The sequence below is a fragment of the Capra hircus genome, chromosome 15 (assembly GCF_001704415.2).
Source record: "Capra hircus breed San Clemente chromosome 15, ASM170441v1, whole genome shotgun sequence".
NCBI classification, from domain to species: Eukaryota; Metazoa; Chordata; class Mammalia; order Artiodactyla; family Bovidae; genus Capra; species Capra hircus.
In genome coordinates, this window is record NC_030822.1 from 31859269 (window position 1) to 31881162 (window position 21894).

Sequence of the window (21894 nt, forward strand, 5' to 3'; positions counted from 1 at the left end):
CATTTTTTCAAGTGCTTATTGCCATTTGTGATTTTCTTTTTTGAAAAAGGTCTAGTCAGATCATTTGTTCATATTTTACTGCATTATTTACCTTTTTCTTATTAACTGGTAAGAGCTCATCACATATCCCAAATATAAATCCCTCATCAGAAATACGGTTTACAAATATTTTCTCCCATTTAGCAATCCAAAGTGGTCTGATAATCATCTGAATCTTACTCATTTTCACATTTCAAAGCACTGCACATGTTCAGTAAATGTTAGGTGGGCATTACTGCTTTTAACTGCTTTGAAGACAAGAATAATGCCTTACTTGTTCAGCATCTCCCTCACATGTCACACCTAGCACTAGACATAAAGCACATGATCTGGAAATACACAGAGACTGAGTAACTCTCACTTGAACAAAACAGTGGGAATGATGTTGTAGAAGAATCCAGAGGAACTGGGAGAGCCACCTGAAACCAACAGAACTTATTTACATTGGCTACTACCAGTTACCTCTGAGACCGCTGCTGCTCCCTGAGAGTAAGAAGCAACTTCAGTATAAGCTATTCTTACAGTGGCCCACACTAAGAAGTAGTCATCAAAACGTTCCATTACTTAGAAAACCAGCCACCCTCCCTCCATTCCCTTAGCCAGTGAGAGATGGCAAGCACATGAGAGCACTAACTGAGACGCCGGCTCTGCTTGAAATGCCCTTTCTTCTCCTTGAGGAGGTCAAACTTGGCCTAAAGAGACAGCCTGGTATCTGGATCACATCAGTGATGCACAGCTGGCACAGGTGCTCCATCCTCTGTGGGTTTTAAGTTAGAAAGTGACGCCTCCTCTTAAGCACTAGCATGAAATCCTTCATGATTATCAACAGCCAACAGTAAATACTGAATACTTTCCAAACTTGTAAGCATACAAATAGGCCTGAGGGAAGCTTTGGGAAAAAGGAAAAACTGAAGAACATGGTTGGTTCTACCAGAAGGCCTAGATCAGTAGGGCAGAAAATGTCTCTATCATCTCTTCCTTTCTATTATTCAAGCTACAAACATAATCCAGGTCCTTCAACCTCATGCCTTTCTTGCCAGTCACTGCACTCAAGTTCAAAATCTTCTGGTTTCCTAGTACTGCCTTTAAGAGAAAGTAAGAACTCCCCAGTAGGCTACATAGTGCCCTCCCAGAAAGCACTCAGAGTGAGCTCACGTGACCACACAAGGCCATGACCTGCCCCAGACTGCCTTCCAGTTTCACCCTCCTCTGCTCCTGCACACCTCTGGCATTTAACACGTGCTCCCCCACACTATACATAATACACCAGAAAGCACACTTTGAAATTAGATAAATCTGGAAGTACTACTTGCCTGGATTAAGGTATGTCTTCCTCGCCTCTCTAATCCCTTCTCCATTTCTGTCCCCCGAGTGATCTTTCTAGAACGCAGATCTGATCCACGCCACTCACCTGTGCTTAAAGTTCTTCCACGGTTAATCACCCACTACACATAAAAATCCAAACTCCTCAGGGATCTCATACCCACCTCCCTTTCCAGTCCCCCTTTCTCACCACGCCCACCCTCTACTCAAGATGCTGCGGTGACACTAACCTTACTCAGTGCCCCGGCCTGCTGTTCCCTCCCTCTCACTCGCACCTTGCTCATATTGCTCCTTCTGCCCAGAGGGTCTTTCCCTTCTTTTCTTGGCTGATTAACCTCTGGTCATTCTTTCCACACCAGCTGAAATGCCACTTCTCTGGGGAGCCTCTCTTGATCTCTTGCCATTTTCTGTGCTCACAGAGAGCTCTGTGAGTCTCTGTATTACAGCAGTTGTTACATCTGCTTATTTCACTAACTCTTCCACTGGACTACGAGCAGCCTGAGAGCAGAGCCTAGGTCTTCATTATCCTTCACAGCTAAGACAGTGCCGTGATAAATGTTCAGTGCATGCTTGATGAATGGATACACGAATAAACAGGATTCTCCCGCCATACACCCAAGGCTGGCCTAACAAATACCTTTATTATTTCTTTAAGCCAACAACACTGTGACTCAAGTGTCTCACTGACTTGTCTCAGTAACAACTGTGTGGTAGAGACAGGATAAAAAGGCAGATCTTCAGAGTCTCAGACCAACGTCCAGAACTCTCCTCCCACTCTACATTCATATTTCCAACTGTCTAATTAACACCACCACTTAGATGTTTACATAGCCATCCCAAACCCAGCATAGACAAACACAAGTTTTCTGTATTTCCTTCTCCTCACCCCAACAAAAATTTCTCCTAGTCTGTCCTGTCAGTACACAGTAACATCAGCCATGATGTTGCCAACTACTCAAGTGAAAGCAAAACAAACTCAAAAAACCTGGAAGTCAAGCTTGATTATTTTCATCCCTTACGTCCCATATCCAATCCACCAGCAAGTCCTGTAGGCTCTACTTCAAAGCATTCTAATTTCATCTCGCCATCTCTGCCACCCTACTCACACTCCCCCTTGCCCCCAACTCCAAAACTATCATCTCTCACTCAGACTACTGCCAACAGCCTCTTAACTGCCCTCCTCAAACGCTCCCCTAAAATCCATTCTCCTCAAAGTAACCAAAAAGATCTTTTTGAAAAATGCAAATCAGCTCGCCTCACTATTTTAAAAACCATCCAAAGTCTTCATTGTACTCTCAATAAAATTCAACACATTCTGCAGCATCTACAAGGCCTTACATATCTGACTCTGCCAAACTCCGCGACTTCATACAGTACTATTTTTCTCTTGCTCACTGTAACTCAGCCCCACTGGTCTTCTTCTTTGGTCCCAAGACATGCGTAACCCGTTGCCACCGATTTGTAGTTGGTTCTCCCTCGACTTGACACAGTATGCTTCCAAATCTTCAAGCTGCTAAGTCTTCTTCATTCAGGTCTCAGTTTAAATATCACCTCCCCAGAGGCATTCCATAAACCTCCCCATTGAAAGTAGCATCTCTCCTCGAGTCATTCTCCATCCTTTTCTCAGAGTACTTAACACCATTTGAAGTTATCCTGCTGGTTACTTATTCATTATCTGTGTTTCCCCTATTAGAAAGTAAACTTCACAAGAGCAAGGACCCGACCTAGAAAAATTCCTGACATTCTGAAGTTGCAAGTATTTGAATCAGAATGAATAAATAATATACATTATATATTTAATAAACACTTGAGTGAATGTGTGAGTGAATGAATTAAGGAATGGAATGGGAAAGGCAAAAAATAGTAAGTGCACTCTATTTAATATTTTTATGGCTGCTCACTTTTCTCCACCCTGCTTTTGGTTTTGCTCAGATCCCCACAATCTCTTGGACTACTGTAATACTCCCAACTAATTTCTTCTCCTTTCCCCAAGCTGATCCTTCCAAAAATAACTTACAGCCTTCTACCAGATTTGATCATTCTGAGACATAGATCTGAGTGTGTTGTAAGTTCAAGCCTCTTAGCATGTTGTTAACAGAGGAGCCTGGTAGGCTGCAGTCCATGGGGTCGCAAAGAGTCGGACGCGACTGAGCAACTTCACTTTCACTTTTCACTTTCATGCATTGGAGAAGGAAATGGCAACCCACTCCAGTGTTCTTGCCTGGAGAATCCCAGGGACGAGGGATCCTGATGGGCTGCCGTCTATGGGGTCACATAGAGTCTGATACGACTGAAGCAACTTAGCAGCAGCAGCATGTTGTTAAAAAGGCCTTGCCAACTTTATCACTCACTGCTATCCCCCTACATTTAATCTATATTCCACTAACACAGGAATTCTTATAGTTCCCAGAATATTCTTTTTTCTTTTTTTCTTTAAAATCACTTTTATTATGTTTCTGTACACCTGGCCACATCCTTCAGCATTGCTTTTTATTTTTTATTTATTTATTTATTTTTTAATTTTTTTTTTACTTTATTTTACTTTACAATACTGTATTGGTTTTGCCATACATTGACATGAATCCACCACGGGTGTACATGCGTTCCCAAACATGAACCCCCCTCCCACCTCCCTCCCTTTCCAGAATATTCTATGTGGAATAGAATAGAATATTCTATTCTAACGCCTTTAAGCCTTTGTATATCTTTTCATTTTGCTGGACCACTCTTCCCTTTCTCACAGACTATGTACTGAACTCAATCCTCAAGAACCATCTCAAGCATCCTCTGTTAAGTCTTTAATGATTCCCTCAAGCAGCTAGTCACTCCCTCCTTTGTCACCACAGTACGTAACACACACTTGCACTACACTGCAATCATTTGTTTTCATGTCTGTCTTCCTCTATGTGACCATCAGCTCCCTGAAAGCAGGAGTTATGTCTTTATGTTTGTGTCCCCTGCACTGTATCTGGTGTATTGAAGGACTCAATAAATGCTGACTGAAGGAATGAGTGGATATGTCTTAATTCCTCAACTTGGCATTTGAAGTCAACCTCATACTGGCTCCAACCTATGTTTCTCCATTTAGTACTTAGTCCTCTCTTACTTGCTGATCCCCAATCGCATTTACTTTCTCATATTTACTTGGGACCTTTATTTCTAATGCTCTCTCTCAGTTCAGTTCAGTTGCTCAGTCGTGTCCGACTCTTTGTGACCCCGTGAACCGCAGCACGCCAGGCCTCCCTGTCCATCACCAACTCCCGGAGTTTACTCAAACTCATGTCCATTGAGTCGGTGATGCCATCCAACATCTCATCCTCTGTCGTCCCCTTCTCCTGCCCTCAATCTTTCCCAGCATCAGGGTCTTTTCAAATGAGCCAGCTCTTTGCATCAGGTGGCCAAAGTATTAGAGTTTCAGCTTCAACATCAGTCCTTTCAATGAACACCCAGGACTGATCTCCTTTAAGATGGACTGGCTGGATCTCTTTGCAGTCCAAGGGACTCTCAAGAGTCTTCTCCAACACCACAGTTCAAAAGCATCAATTCTTCTGTGCTCAGCCTTCTTTATAGTCCAACTCTCACATCAATACATGACACTGGAAAAACCATAGCCTTGACTAGACGGACCTTTGTTGGCAAAGTAATGTCTCTGCTTTTGAATATGCTATCTAGGTTGGTCATAACTTTCCTTCCAAGGAGTAAGTGTCTTTTGATTTCATGGCTGCAATCACCATCTGCAGTGATTTTGGAGCCCAGAAAAATAAAGTCAGCCACTGTTTCCACTGTTTCCCCATCTATTTGCCATGAAGTGATGGGACCAGATGCCATGATCTTAACTTTCTGAATGTTGAGCTTTAAGCCTCTCTTTAATGCTTTAATTACATTAAATTAAGTTTTAATGCTCTCTCTAGTGAAACTTAAATCATCCATTAAGGTCCAGCTCAGGCATCTCCTTCTCCATGAAGTCTTCCCTAACCATTTTGATAAGAAGAGATTTACTTTCCCAACAGCAGTTTTTCTACTGATGAGGTATTTAGAACGTCTTATTTTATAATTACAGCCTTGCCAATTGAACTATATGTGCTACTTTTCTAACTGAACTATGAAAGCTCTTTGAAGGCATGAAACATGAATTAGTATATTTCTTCTCAACTTAAGTACCTAGCACAGTGCATTGCATAAAGCAAGCAGGTATCACTAAAGTTTTATTAGTAGAGAAAGGTACGTTTAATAGTATGCTTAGAGATAATATGCCTCCAGTCCTTCACATATATGTGCTTTTACCTTGGTATAAATTAGTCTCTTGATCATATGACAAACATTATTCTTGCTTTAAGAATGAGCCCAATGTCATATCCTCTCTGAAGTCTTCCCTAACTCTCCCAAATATACTTTCACACTCTGCCACGTACCTGTGGTACCTGTACATGACTTCACTAATCACACTACATTGGTCATTATCACTTAGGGGGTCCTTCTCCCTACTAGACCATGAACTCTTGAAGCACAGAGTCTCTTTAAACATTTGTAGGGTTCTTTTTGTTTGGTTGTTTTTTCTTTTTGGCCACAACGTGCAGCATGCAGGATCTTAGTTCCTTGACCAAGGATCGAACCTATGCCCCCTGCAGTGGAAGAGTGGAGTCTTTACCACTGGACTGCCAAGGAAGTCCCTCTATAATAATTTATGAATTCCCAACACAAAATAAAGTATCTGGCAAAATTAAATGCTCAATAAATATATGGTGAATTTTGAAAACAGTAAATTCATGTTAGAGAGTATACCAGCAATAGAGATCATGGCATCCCATCTCTGGGTTCAAATCTCAGTTCTACTTACAAGCTATCCACCCCTGAATAAGTGACTTGGCAATGCCTCAGTTTTTATTCATCTGGAAAGTGATGACAATAATAGTATTAAAAGAGAATTAAAACAGCTAATGCATGTAAAATGCTTGGTGTAATGCCTGCCACGCAGCATGGACTAAAAAAGTTAGCTATTGTTTGTTATCATTAGAAAGAGAGCTACATGACAGGAAGCTTAATGACACCTCAGCAAGAGAGTGGGCTCAATCCTATGGGCAAATGGGGAGTAGAACGCCACTGGAGACGTCCTCAGTAACAGACACACTCAGTTACTGAGAAAATCCTACTGGGAAGGGGGAAGGAGGGCAGAGGGAACAGACCATGGCAGGGCTATGCTCTCTGCCTCCAGTTTCCCCTTTCCCCACTGGTTCTCCCTAGTTGCTCAGGGCCAAAAGCCCCATGGCCATAACTCAGCATTCTCTTGGGATAGCTGCACTTTAGAGGGAACTAATGAGTTTATGTTTACCGACAGATTTTCCTCTGAGGAACAGAAAGATAAATGACTTCAAGAAGGGAAAACACAAAGAAAGAAAATAGAGAAGAGGAATGACACTGGGTGGGTTATCCTGGGTTGACTTCCACAGAGTAAGCTTTTAGGCCAATAGCCCCAGGTGAACTGAACCTAATTAACCCCAAGTGGAGTGAACCTAAATTCGTCAGAGGATTCTCTGGCAGGGCATGTGCCTCCATCATGGGTCAAAGATGCAAAGAAGTAGGATCTAGGAAGAGAGGACTAAAAAGATGAAGCTACAGAAATGAGAATTCCAGCCCAATCTGAAGAATACTGCAGCAGAGGAAATCAAAGAAGAGGCTGACCAAAGAATGATAAACTCCCTTTCACTGTTATTTAGTCGCGCTAAGTTGTGTCCAACTCTTTTGTGACCCCACAGACTGTAGCCCACCAGGCTCCTCTGTCCATGGGACTTCCTAGGCAAGAATACTGAAGTGGGTAGCCATTTCTTCCTCCAGATGATCTTCTCCAGGCAGGTCTCCTGCATTGGCAGGTTGATTCTTTGTGTTTAAACACAGACAAGGTGACTACTTGCAGGGAGTGTTTGACATGGGTAAATGGATTAGATTTAAGATCCTGCAATAAGCATTTGAATATCTACTCTATGGTAACTATTGTGAAAGATCAGGTGCTGGGAACACAGAGGTGATATCGTCTGTCCCCTCAGTAAGTCCACTGCTCAGTGGAGGAGACAGACAACACAACACAGCCAAGTGCTGACCGATGTCTACACAGGGCACTGGAGGCACAGAGCAGGTCCTCAGATTCCGTGCTATGACTTACTGGTGAGGAGCAAGACGGCATTCATGAAAATTGGAAAAGCGGTTTATAAGCAAATAGTACTGTCAGGAGCTATTGTATTACTGCCAGGCCAGGACAGACAGTGTGTCAGTTAATCTTTGCAATTTAGTCAACGCTTCCTTAAACCTGAGTAGAATCCACATCTATAAACATTCTCATTTATTCAACAAATATAATCAATGTCTGCTATTGCCAAGCACTGGCTAAGGCAGAGGAATGCAGAGATGAGAAAGACAGTTCCTGCATTCAAAAAATTAGAACGTTCCTCTTCATCTTTTCTTATTCTCTTTCCGACCTTCCCTTAATGACCAGCCTGTGTATGTGCTCATTGTGCCTGATTATTTGTGACCCATGGACCCGCCAGGCTTCTCGGTCCATGGAATTTTCCAGGCAAGAATACTGGAGAGGGTTGCTATTTCCTGCTCCAGGGGATCTTCCAGACCCAAGGATCAAATCCATATCTCTTGCATCTTCCGCATCTCCCTCATGAGCAGGCAGATTCTTTACCACTGTACTGCCTGGGAAGCTCTTTATTGACCAGAGGACACTTTAAATTCCTTCTGGAAGTAGATGAGTTATTAAGTAACAGGTTAATTGCAAAAAGAAAGAGTGAGCTGGGGGAGGGGGGGCGCGGGCGGTGGGAAGTTTGTAATGGGAAATCAAATGGAAAAAACTGTGCATGTAGACAGGGTGTCTGCCAGAGTATGAGACTGACTGCACAGAAGGTCAAAGGTTATGGTATTGGAGGTTATATGTAGGCCTTTTTGTCTAAAACTTTCCTATCACCATTTTTCTACTCTTATCCTAAGATTATTAGCACAGATTATTAATAATAATTATACCTTCATTTGGTCATTCTCTACCATTTACCGAGCACCCAACAGGAATTATAGGACTCACAAAGCAAAGTAAAATGCAGGGATCCAAGACTTTCAAAGCTGCAGGAGACCTCTAGAAGTCATGTAGTCCAAATCTATCATTTCAAAGATGAAGAATCAAAGTGTGGAATCGCTCATGAGCTCTTATCTTCAAACATCTATTGAGTTATACTCTATGCCAGGCACCAAGGATATAAGGATGGATAGGAAAACAGCAATAGACTTTATTTTCTCGGGCTTCAAAATCACTGCAGATGGTGACTGCAGCCATGAAATCAAAGGATGCTTGCTCTTTGGAAGAAAAGCTATGACAAAGCTAGACAGTATACTAAAAAGCAGAGACATCACCTTGCCAACAAAGGTCCATATAGTAAAAACTATGGTTTCTCCAGTAGTCATGTATGGATGTGAAAGTCGGACCATTAAGAAGGCTGGGCACCAAAGAATTGATGCTTTCGAACTGTGGTGCTGGAGAAGTCTCTTGAGTCTCTTATATGGCAAGGAGATCAAACCAGTGAATCCTAAAGGAAATCAACTCTGAATATACATTGCAAGGACTGATGCTGAAGTTCCAAATACTTTAGCCACCTGATGCCAAGAGCTGACTCATTGGAAAAGACTCTAATGCTGGGAAAGATTGAAGGCAGGAGGAGAAGCAAACAACAGAAGAGGAGATGGTTGGATGGCATCACCAACTTAATGGAGATAAGTCTGAGCAAACTCCAGGAGATGGTGAAGAACGGGGGAAGCCTGGAGTGCTGCAGACCATGGAATCGCAGAGTCGGACACAACTGAGCAACAAAAAGCACTTTCAAAGAGAACTCAGTCTCAAAGAATGTGATCCCAGTCAAATCACCTCTGTAAATGAAGTCCCACACTTACACAGTAGAAATGTCTAGCACAGGACAGCATGGGAAGTTACAGTACTCATACTGCCCACAGTGGTTAAGAGCACAGATGCTGTAGTCATCTTGGATTTGAACCCTACCTCTGTCATTTACCATCTGACCAAATTAGGCAAGCTACTTAAATCCCTCTGTGCCTCAGTTTCCACATCTGTAGAATGGATATGGCCATAATAATATCTATCTTGTAAAGTTGTGGTATGAAATTAGATAATGCATAGAAAACACTTGGCACAGGAACTGGCACATAGTAAGCACTGTGTCATTTTGCCTTCAGCACTCCCGCTGAGCCCTGGCCTTAGAATCCTTCTGAACACAGTCTTCTAAGCATCTATTATCATTTGGCTATCTCCGAGATAAAACAATATCGCCTATTCCTAATCTAAAACCTAGGTCTATCGTTTATAACTAGTTTTTTGGGGTTTTTTTGCACACTACATTACGCTACTACTCATTTTAAAATGATTAGTCTTTAAAAAGTCTTTTAAAAAAGTCCGAAGATACATGGTCAGACAGCCAAGATTAAATTTCAGTCACATATGCTTCAATCCTTTAACAAACTCTTGACTTTCCCTAGAGAAAATCCCTGGAAACAAGGAGCATTTATTAAATGTCTACAAGGAGAAACCCATGGGAGGGAAAACAAAAAACAAAACAAACAGTCCAAGATTACTACTTTGAAAAAGCAACAGATGGGAATATCTACAGTCTGCCTGAGAAGACGATGGCACCCCACTCCAGTACTCCTGCCTGAAAAATCCCATGGATGGAGCCTAGTGGGCTACAGTCCATGGGGTCGTGAAGAGTCGGACATGACTAAGCAACTTCACTTTCACTTTTCACCTTCATGCATTGGAGAAGGAAATGGCAGCCCACTCCAGTGTTCTTGCCTGGAGAATCCCAGGGACGGGGGAGCCTGGTGGGCTGCCGACTATGAAGTCACACAGAGTTGGACACGACTGAAATGACTTAGCAGCAACCTGAGAAAAGAAGATATGATATAGATTGCCACTTCCTCCTTGGTGTACATATGGCACCTACTCCACTGACACAGCACCTGTGACACAAATCTGTATTTATCACTCTCCACCTAGGCTAGTCTGTGACCTCCTTGAAGGCAGTTATCACACATTATCCATGATATGATCAAGCATAGCACAGTACCTAGAACAATTAATCAAAAAGTTTAATGAATTGATAAATGAACACAGAGAAAAATCATGAAAGACAAGGAAAGAGGGTATTAGTGTAGATCAGACTAGTTCTACAAGACAAGAGCGCCTTGGGCTTGGACCTTAAATACACATAGGATTTGGAAAGACACAGGGAGAAAGGGAAGGTACTCCAGGCAGACAGGAGAGCACAAACAAAGACCTGGTAGGAATCAGAAACATGGTACACAGGATGTTAGAGCTTTAGTCACGATTTAGTTCAACAGTTCAACTCTCATAGGGATGCTGTAAATATTCAATTTAAAGAAAAGCACATATGACTAAGGAGAGGAGTGTATTACCACTATTCAAAACTAATAATTGTTGAACACTGTTTGGTGCCTGTTTTATGCCAGGCCCCACACCGAGTGAAGGGACTGTGACCATGAGCAAGATGGACCTGGACTCTGCTCTTGGGCAGCCAACAATCTAGTGGGGAAGACACAGACAGTTAAAATAATGCTTGGTAGAGGTGGGTTAGAGGAGGTACAGGGAGGCTGAAGGAACATAAAATAGGGTCACCCAATCAGTGGACAGTAAGAGAAAGCTCCCTGGCTTTTAAGGTGTAGTTTGAGACACTCAACGGGTTCTGAGTCCCTTCAAGGACTACAAGTCTTCAAAGTGAGATTTTTTTTTTTTAAATAAAGGGTTTCATGACTAAGGTTTTTAAACCACCAATCTAATCCAATCTTTTCTTTTAACAAGAATAAATCAGGGCCCAGAAGAGGTAAATGACGCACTAAAGGCAACAATAAGTTAGCTGCAGGCTGCTTTGAACTTGAGCTGGAAGCTACTCACTTATCTGCATGATATCACATCATTTTGGCAGATGAACAACTACTGGGAGAAGACACATCCAGAATTCAAAGGAACTATCCAGGCAGGCAGGCTGGCCCCAATAGGATGTAGAAGTGTTTTTTTAGCTTAGGTCCCAAGCCAAGTCTCCATGCCAAGATGGTGCCTCCAATTCCTCTAATGGCTGGCCCGCTACCCCTTCACGAAGGAACTCACAGGCTCCAGGAGTAAGTCAGTTTCCGGGCCTCCAAGCTGGTACCCATGCTTTATCCTCCCCAAGACGCTCAAGTACCCTATGGTGTTTAGCAAGTGAAAGAACTTAGCCAGTCATCACAGCCTGTTTAATACCTAGCCTAAGCTGGCTAGACCCATAGCTCATCTCCCTAACTGCCACTGGGCTGGTCACTCCCCATGACCAGGGAGGGGCTCAGCAGAATCACGTTATTGGTAAACTAAAGGATCTGTATAGAAAAAACAATATTCTTTTAGTTAACCCCCACTCTGAACCTCTCAGGAATGAAATGCTGCTTCACATATTTGTGATGGGTCCTTTGTACATTAAGAAAGGGGTAGTTTACTTTGGTAAGATAAGCCTGGCTTGAGAATGGAACCTAGGTGGCTCAGCATAGCACGGTGGTGTAAAACTTAGTTCTGCACAGCAGAGGCAGACCCCAGCTGGAATCTGCACTTCCCCATCATGAACTGTTGGAATCCTGGGAATGCCACTTAGCCTCTCTTGCTTCAGTCTCCTCATTTACAAAATGCAATAAACACCAACTAATTCACAGGGTTGCTGTTAATAATAAATGAAACAATGCAGGCTTTAAACAGGAGCTGATTTATGATAAGGGCTCAATAAACAGTGGTCTTTTCTACTAGTAGCTCTTTTCCTAAGCCCTCTTTTCTATTCAGGAGAAGCAGTAAGTGAAACCTAAACTACCTTAACTGCTACAGAAAGTAACAGAAACTGCCATAGAAAGAAAAAAGGAAAGGAAAAGAATATGAATAAACTGATGGCTGCTATTCCAGACTACTTATGCTAAGGACATCTGATACTGGAAAACAGATCAGATATCCTAAAGAAATCAGAGCATGGAGTCTTTCCAAAGAAGTGGCATCTTAGCTAGATTATCCATTACTTTTTTATAATCTGAGCTTCACAGTAGTCTCTCTACCAAGTAGAAACTGTTAAAGGAGAGCAACTCTGATACCACATGCTTCTCTGTAAACCTAACTTTTCATTTTTCAACTCCAACCCATCTCCATCATAAAGACTTCAATGACTCTCAGCAGATTTGAGTGCTTGTCTCTAGCACCCCACTGAATCTGTTATACCCTTCCATTATAAAAAGTATCTAGTATTGCAGCAGGCCATTTGCTTGTCTTTTCTCTACATTATAGATTGGTAAAGATCCTGTCTTACTCATCTTTGAATTCCCAGTGCATAATACATGGAAGACTCCCATAATAACAAAGTAAAGGATGGATTTCACTTTCTTTTTCACTAGTTAAGGATGCTAAAAAAAAAAAAAAAAAAACAGCTGAGGAAGCATTAGTAGAAACTCACTCACAAACTAAGGTCACCCAGACCATACCCCTGCCTCTCCTCCTCTTTATTTGAGCTTGAAGGGAAAACTGTTCCTGCTTCTCTGAGTTACTTTCTTAAACACACAAGGAAAAGGACAGAATCAGTCCACACAGAATTTCCAGACAGCAGATTATATTATTTCTTAGTAAATGAAACAAGGAACAGAAGTTTCTGGGATGAAAGCTAGTGCTTCATATAAAGTTGACTTCTAGGCATGACACTCTGGAAGTATAATTATGACACTAGGAGCGCTTAGATTTTAAAACAGTAAGGAAGATAAGCAAAAATCAAAAATATCTAACTTCAAAACTTTCTTTTCTCCTTTGCCAAAACATTTGCTCTTTATCTCAATGAACCCTGGTACATGTAACTGAAATCAGCTCCCCTCCCCACCCCCCGCTCAAAGGAGGCCATGATTAACAAAGCATGTATAATAACCAAAACACATTATTTACTTTTATAAGGCACTTTCAAATATATCTCACTGAACTACAGCCAACCATAATCACAGAAACTTAAAGCTGAAAGGGGCTTGGAAGTCATTTCCACAACTACTCCACTTCACCAATCAAGTGGTATCCAAACATGCGTAGTCTTTAGTGACTGAAAGATACGGGTCTAAAATGGTTCTTTAAAAATCTCTCCCTGCTCTGACCACTTGTCAGTTTCTCAGTCTCCTCTCCCCATCTTAATGTTCTCAACCAGGTAAACCAAAACCTCCAAGTCATCCCACCACCAAACAACAGGCTTTGCTTCTCAAGTCCACTTCTACTCCCTTTCTCTGGGCCTCATCCCCAATCCCCACCCCACACTCCCACCCAGCCAAGGCCTCTAAGAAACTGATCCCTCAGACATCCCACTGGTTCCATCCCTAACAATCAAACCCCTTTCTCCTATTCCTCCCTGCTGTCCATATGCTGTCATGGGCAAGACCACAGGCACCCCTAGCCACGAATGTACCTTTGGCCTCGGAATCTTTTCCCTTTCCTTTCTCACCTTCTCTCTCTGCTTCTCAGCGCTGTCCCTTCATTCCCTTCAAACTCAATGTCTCCTTCCTCCTAGTGATTTCCTTCAAGGACCACTGGTCACTGAATACACCCGTTGTTAAATGCCTGTTACGTAGGTAAAAGAGACATACACCCTCAACAGCTCACTCTCAAAAAACTCATAAGTCTAATAGGAAAGAGGGAAAAGGAGAAAGAGAGAGTCGCTGATTCGTTAAGACTCGACTCCTCTGAGAAGCCTACCCCAAACTGCACTGGTCCCCTCTTCTCAGTGCCACAGTTACACCTCCGATGAAAAGACTTCTTGTGCGTCTCCCACCACCATACCTTGGGTTCTTCTATGGGAAGGTCCCTAGCACCTACCCCTGAGCTTCGCTCAAAGGTGATACTTAAACGTTCAAGTGAGTGAATGGATAAATTTCGCTATACGATAGTTCATTCACCCATTCGTTCTATCATCCGTTGACCAAAACTCTATCGAGCCCACATTATGTACAAAGTTCTAGAACTTAAAGCGCTCTTACATAAAAAATAACTCAAACCTGAAATACTAGTAGATAAACACTCTTCCGTGATCCGCGTCCCCCGCCCCGACTCCAAACCCAGACAGTCCTTTCCTTTCCCTCAGTGAAAACCCGGCTTTCCCTCACAGACGTCTACGCCCCTCTAACTCAAACCACCTGGCAGCCCTTTAGTCCTCCCCAAGACCCTCAACTAATCCTAAATCTTAACACCCCCATCCCTCTGGCTTCTCTCTCTGTCCTCCACCTCCACCCTTGAGGTTGCTGCAAGTCTTCTACCCCATGACTGCCTCCGAGTCCCCGAGTCCTGGGTACCTCAGATTTCCCTCTCCGCGCACCCACTCCCCAGTTGGCTCCTTCCCTCTAAGGATCTTGTCTCTCCTAGGACCCCTACTCCCGATACCTCCCCTCCCTTCCCTTCAGTTTCAGGTTGAGTCTTACTTCTCCTCAATTCTCAACTCTTCTCACCTCATCCAGCTCCCGTTCTCCGGCAGCACCGGCTCCAACCTCCACCTCCACCACTGCCGCCATCTTCACAGCTCTCCCCCTCCCCGCAGGCCCCGCGCGAGCCAGCTGCTTCCGCCGCTCAACTGCTTCTAGCAAATCGGCTGTACAAGCTTCGGCAGAGGGGGCGGGGCACCAAGACAGGCAGAGATCCGAAGGCAACTAAGAGACCGTCTGCCTGCTACCCACTTAAAGGTTAAGGAGGAGAGGATTCCGTGTACTTCTAAGCTTCGGCGGCGGAGGAGGGATCTTGGCAAATGAGAAATTAGCCTTGTATTATTTTCAGTACAAATATGTCACCAATTTTTCCCTGTGTAGAACCAAAGAGAAGAGCCCCAAGGCTGTCTACTTTGCGACGCTCCCTCAATGGGCAACTCTTGTGAAGCGTGGAGACTACTAAGGACTACATTTCCCAGAATGCCTAGAAGCTGACCCGGAAGTTTAAAGTCCGCTCTCTCCGGGGGATTTGCAAGGCGTGAAATATACAGAAACCACCCGAAAAGTACTTTTCTGTCTAAGCGCTTGCCTTCTTACCTTGGTGGGAGTCAGTTTCCGGGAACAGCGGCTTCTTGAGGCCCCAGAACCTGTTCCCGGGCTTCGGGAGGCGGAAGAGTGGTGCTTCGGGTCAGAAGGCGGAGGTTAGAGGACAAAATTGGCGGGAGAACGTATTGGGGGTTTTTTTGGTCCAAGATCTAAGGCAGCGGTGGCACTTCGAGGTCCGTTATCCCGGGTGAGGGTCATTCGGGTTTTCGATGGGGAGGAGAAAGGACAAAAGGGAGGAAGGGTGGCTATAAAGGAAGTGGACAGGACAGCGCATTCCGAGAAGCGGTGGAAGTAGCGGCTTAGGCTCAGGAATCTGAGAGCTGAAGAGTCTTGCGGGACTTCCACGGCCCCCAAACTGCTTCTTAGGCTCTCACGCCTCCGGATCCACTTCGCACATCTTCGGATTTTTTACTGTGCCCACACACTGCGTCCCCAGCTTCTACCCTTACGCCCGCCTATTCACTATGCTGCACCCCAGCTTACAGTTTTCTCATTTCCAGTACCCTGTTTTTTTTGTACATTGTACATCTGAAGTACACCTCTCAAGTCTGTGGTCCCTGCTTACACTTCACCCCGCCCCCCGGAGGTCCCGGCTGAATCTACAGCATAGATTCAGCATACCGTCAACTTCTTTTGGGACAATCTACATTTATTTAAAATGGGAATTATATTTATTATGTGAAACTGGGTACAAAGAATATTATAAACACCGATTGACATCATAATCTATTTGCATACTCATTTTTTAAGAAAGATAATATGAAACAGAAGTGGAATTTATCTGTGTCCTTTACTATCAGATTCATTACCCTTTCATTCTCCCTAGAAGCAAGTCCTATAATTAGCTGTGTATTCTCCCAGTCAGTTGAAAAAAAAAAAAATAGTGTGTATTCAGTGGGCAGTACAAGTATTGTTTCATTTCCTTTTGTAAAGAACCTAAATGCTATTTTTCTATGTATAGTTATTTTGCTATAACTTATTCTTTCACTCTATTTTGGGGGGAGGCAGTCTATCCATGTTTACATATATTTACGTCTAATTTATTCCTTTTAACTGTTATATAGTATTCCATATGATATAGAACATTTCATTCATCCATTCCTCAACTAGTGGACTTTAGAGTTTTATGCTTTTTGCTGTTAGAAACATTACATGTATCTTTTTATGCACAGGAGCTAGAGCTGCACTGTTTAAGTAAACCAGGACAGGTGGCTATTCTTGAAATATAGCTAGTCAGAATTAAGATGTGCTGGAAGTGTTTATGAGAGAGCCCGTTTCCCCATATTATTGCCACTCCTTCATACTGTAGACTTTTCTATTTTTTCCAGTCTTAGAGAAACAGGTATTTGCACTTTCCTTATTATCGGTGAGGCTGAGCACTTTTTTATATGGGGTATTGATCATTCAGATTTTATCTTAATGTGAATTGTATGTTTATATTGTCTCCCCAGTTTTATATTGGACTGCTTGCCCTTTTCTTGCCGATCTGTAGTATTTAAAATTTAAAAACAGTAGCAGTTTGTGGCCTATTATTGGTTGATGAGTTTGTTGTGTTTGCCAGAAACTTCTGTGCAATTCGGATTGAATTATATTGACCTAAGAAGTATTCTTTTCAGTGGCTATTTATTTATGCCTACTGTGTTCCAGCATCTCTCTGAAGTGTGGGAGATGATGAGCATGACAAAAATCCATATCCTCAAAGAGCTCACTGCTCAATGCAGGTACACACAGGATAAATAAGCTGGTGCCAAAAAAAACAAGAACAACAGCGTAGGCAAGGGCAGTGAAGTCAGAAAGCCCTTAATCCTGTGAGAACAAGCAATTTGATAGATAGTGATCTTCATAAAAAATACTGTATATGTCTTATTCACCACTGTGTAACCTAGTCCAATGTCTGGTACCTGCTAGACACCCCCTCCTCAAAATATTAGCTAAATAAAATATCTAAGATGGACAGCTTCAGGGTCCCCAAGCCTGGAGTGTAGTGTTGGGACTGGTTCAGTCAGATGTGTATATTAGTTATGAGAGATGGTGGAGTTTTTCCATCAAATCACAGGTGTATACTCGGAGTTTCTCCAAAACAGAGACCCTATCTATTTATTTATTTTTCTGTCTCCAGTATCTAGCAGAGAGTAAGAAAAATTGTTGAAAGTTCAGTGAGTTCCTATAATGAGAATAATCAGCTTTAGTTAATCTAAAGGCCTGGGGGGTGACTCAGGACTCACTCTGACCCCTTCTGTTTTTGAAGCCTTGGTACCATCTTGAATGTAACCCGTGACCTTTAGGACGGTATTCATTAGACTTTGGTTACTGCTGTCACAGCAGCTACCTCACTCTGAGCATTCCATGACGGCTGACCGTTTGGAGCCTAATATTTATGGTCATTCATTCAGCGGACACGGGTTAATCTGAAACTGTGTTTCTCCCTCTTAATGAGGATACAGAAATAAATCAAACATGAAGCCTGTCTTCCAAGAGCTTACAATTGGTCAAGGGACAAAAGACATATGCAGATCACTGTGATATAGAATTGAGAGGAGGGAGCTATCACTTTGAGGGCTGAGCAGAGTGGAGGTGACATTTGGCCATCAAATATGCATTAGATTTGTCAGCGAAAGAAGTAAAGAGCATTCCAAGCAGAGACAATGGCATGAACAAAGTCTCAGAGGTGGGAAAAAGGTTTCTTGATGGGAAGGACACAAGAGCATTATGACATGAGTATATCGAGGTCATGGACTCATTTCAGGGACCATATGAGTGAAGAAACGTGAGTGAAAGGGCAGGTAAATATTTGAAGAGAGATCCCATCTAAAGACATTCCGACAACTTTAAAACACCTCTCTCTGCTCAAGGAATTGTTGAAGTTAGGTGATGCACTAGGGTTCATTATACTAATATATGTGTGTGTGTGTTTGCATATATTTAAATTTTTCCATAAAAAGTTTAGCAAAAGACAAAATACAAGTTCCCACATGAACTTTTAAGATTAAATAAATAAGTAATTACGGTAAAACATCCCCTGCTGAAAGGAATAGTAGGAGATAAACCAGGAAATGGACAGATCTATGTTGTAGATGCTTTGAGGGGTCAAACTGAATTAAAGTTAATTTAGGCCTATCATAAAGCAAGGGATTTGCGTATGTCAGCAAGCCCTTGAAGATCTCTAGTAGAGAAGTAACTTAATCCAAGAAGATTTGTTTTATGGGAAGGAAAAAAAACAATCTGTATCCCTTATTTAGTTGAATGTTTGTTGTACCTCTTTACTATGTGCTAGGTAGAATCTAGGGTTGTAAAGATGGATAATTTAAGGCATAGTTCATGCCTTGAGGGTTCAGCTTCATATAAATCCAGCATCCACATGTTTATATATATATATAATATGTATAGTATAATAATTCTATTTATAATATATATATGTTTTGTACTTGCTGCTCTATTGCATTCCAGTTATTTCACTTTTGTTGGAATTTCATCATCGACCCTAGATCTGCTCCCTGATCACCACCCCACCAACCCCATCATAGTCACCAGAAATAGTGACTGATGTACTGATGTAAATAACTCCTGTTACCAGAAAAACATTCAAGGCTTGTTTATTTTCCTTTTGTTCTCTTCTTCAGAAGTAACATGACGATTCCTTCTCTTCTGGAAGCTGATGGGACCAAAATATAGGCACCAAAGCGGTAACAGAAGAAATCTCAGGAGAAAGCGTTTTGCCTTGTGCTTAGGACAGCTGCTGGGCCCACCATGGCTCCAGTGAGGATTAGCCACGTGGTGTCATTTTCCTCTCAGGTATGTTAATTAGCAGGCATGGTTTTTTCTTGGTGACTGAAAACAGTGAAAGAAAAAAAAGGAGACTTAGCTCCATTTCAGGAAACTCCCAATTCAACAGAAGAGCCATTGTCCCTTCTTTAGGAGTTCAGAGTCAAAGGCAGGAAATGCAGCACTTGCCTTCAGGTTGCTCTCAGAGCAATGCAGGATACATAAAAGCAGGCCTCAAAGGTAAAGAAGGAAGCAACCTCAGGATTCCACCCTTCTCTGGAGGCAGCTGGCAAAGCTATAGGCCCAGAGCCTATACCAGGGTCCCCAGAAGGGCAATTTAGGCACACCGATGTTGAGATCAGGCTAAGGCACTCAAGGTCATCCCTGACCTGTAAGGATAACACCACTGCCATCAAAGGGGATCTCAGCATCCCTCCTATGAATCCACTTCCAGGAAATCGCAGTTATCCCAGTTAGTGCTAGATGCTGGGCCCTATCCTCCGCTGCCATCTCTCTATCCATTTCCCGCTCCTCCCCATGCTTCCCTTTATGTTACTCCAGTCTTTCTCAAGGGGTGCCATTGGTGTTTTGCATAGGAGAAGTCTTCGTTTTTATAGCAATATCCTATGCCTTGTAAGATGTTTAGTATCCATGGCCTCCGGACCCTAGTGACAACAATGCTTCCTAGTCACTATGACAGTCAAAAATATCCCCACATTTCAGAAAGCCCCTTAGAGAATCTTTAAGAACTACTATGTCAACTTCAAGGTGAAATAAAAGAAAAATTACCATTATCTTTCTTACCTACATGGTCAGCCTAAATGGTTTTCTTCATGGACTCAGCCTTATGAAATGCTAGAGGACATTAGCTCTCTTCTAATATTGTGATTTTCAAGCTGTACTCCTAGAAACCCCCTTCTGGAAGTTGAAGGGAAGAGCCACAAGTATGTCTCTGGGCTCCTCAACTAGTGCTTTAACCATAGCTTTACTTTTATTTTTGAAAATTTTTAAAATTATATGATAATGATAAGTAATATTGATAATATCAAAATATTTTTGAAAATATTTATTATTGAAAAAATAAATAATCTTTAGTGTAAAATTTCAGTTAAAAGGAAGGGTTTTATTGCTAAAACAAAAAAATTAGATCGAAGACCATGAGTCTAGTCTCCCCCTCCTTAACTTAGGAAGAAATTTAGATCCAGGGAGAAAAAGTAGTTTGCTCAAGGCCTTTCCACCAAAAAACACCTGACTTGGGTCAGAACTGAAAATTTTTAATCTCAGTTTTAGTATTGTTGTCTTTGAACAAATTACTTTATCTCTAACCATCAGTTGTAAACTTAGAGTAAAAATCTTTGTGTTTCTTATCTTATAGGGTTACTTTGAAGATACGTGTCTATGAAAGCACCTTATAAATGAAATGAAACAGTCATCCCTCCATATGGATGGGTTCCATATCCCCAGATTCAGTCAACCACAGATCAAAAATATGCAGGGGAAAAAATATTCCAGAAAGTTCCAGAAAGCAAAACATGAATTTACCACATATTGGCAACTATTTACATAGTGTTTATATTGTATTTATAACTATTTACATAGCATTTACATTGTATTAGGTATTATAAGTAATCTAGAGATGAGTAAAGTACACGGAAAGATATACATACATATCCATTTTATATAAGAGACTTGAGCATCCACCAATTTTTATATACAGGGGAGTTCTGGAACCAATCCCCTGTGGATGCCTAGGAAAGACTGTAGTATTATGTGGTGGTTAAGAATTCTGAATTCAGACACCTAGGAGTTCCAACTTTGGTTGGTTATTTGGTCTTGTGGCCTTGGGTAAGTTTCTGAACTTAAGCGTCCGTTTGTTCATCTTTTAACTAAGAAGCAATGATAGTAACCACCTAAAGTTGTTATGAGGAGAATTAAATGAGGTAGTAGAAACCAAAGAAGAGATAAGTGATGTCTATAAATCCCTTGGTACTTGAGAGATGGACTCCTGTCTAAAGCCATTTCCATTAGGATCCTGGAAAGGTTTAAGAGTGTAGAGATCCCTCACTCATGGACATCCTTTTTTCCCTTGATAAGGTTCCTCATTTTCTCCTCCTCTTTCTGACTTAGGATCCCAGATATCCAGTGGAGAATTTGCTGAACCCAGACAGTCAGAGGGGACCGTGGCTCAGCTGTCCTCAGGACAAGAGCGGGCAGCTGAAAGTGGAGCTGCAGCTGGAGAGGGCAGTGCCCATTGGCTACATTGATGTGGGTGAGTGAGTTCTCCAAGGCCTGGGAACCACTGTGGGGAGCACAGGAATACCATTCCCTCCCAGGGCTGCAGCAGTGTGTTCGAATGCAGTCTCGCTGAACAGCCTTCCCGGAGCAAGCCCTGCCTGGTGTGAAGGGGATATGTGGCCCTTGCCCCTGGGGCAGGCATTTGATATTGCTGAACCCTATGGATGCCATTCCCTTAGTTACACAGCATACCTGGCTTGCTTTGATCTGAGAGGTCTCGGTGAAGCCTTAGGACATTAACAAACCTAAGTGCCAACAGATAGAACTTGTATATGCCTCTAAATATTAGTGTTATATAGTGGTGGTCCAGTGGTAAAGGCTGTGCTTCCACCACAAAGAGCTTTGATCCTG

At 42.4% G+C, this 21894-nt stretch overlaps 2 protein-coding genes across 3 annotated transcripts in view; one reads left to right on the top strand and one right to left on the bottom strand.

Annotated features, from left to right (window-relative positions):
* Positions 1-15040, bottom strand: part of RNF121 (ring finger protein 121) — an 85879-nt gene extending 70839 nt beyond the window's left edge. Inside the window, exon 1 of one of the 2 annotated variants that reach the window (XR_001919226.1) lies at positions 14908-15040. Coding sequence is in view for 1 of the 2 variants with exons in the window: in XM_005689873.3 (XP_005689930.1) it covers positions 14908-14970 (63 nt within the window). In the remaining variant the exon portion in view is untranslated. The remainder of the gene's footprint in view (positions 1-14907) is intronic. The other variant, XM_005689873.3, reaches the window with a different exon arrangement.
* The window catches only part of LOC102169978 (short transient receptor potential channel 2), a 37247-nt gene continuing 30737 nt past the window's right edge, over positions 15385-21894 (top strand). The window contains exons 1-3 of the mRNA XM_005689869.3: positions 15385-15673; positions 19107-19278; positions 21376-21517. Coding sequence (XP_005689926.1) covers positions 19234-19278; positions 21376-21517 — 187 coding nt within the window. The 5' untranslated portion in view covers positions 15385-15673; positions 19107-19233. The remainder of the gene's footprint in view (positions 15674-19106; positions 19279-21375; positions 21518-21894) is intronic.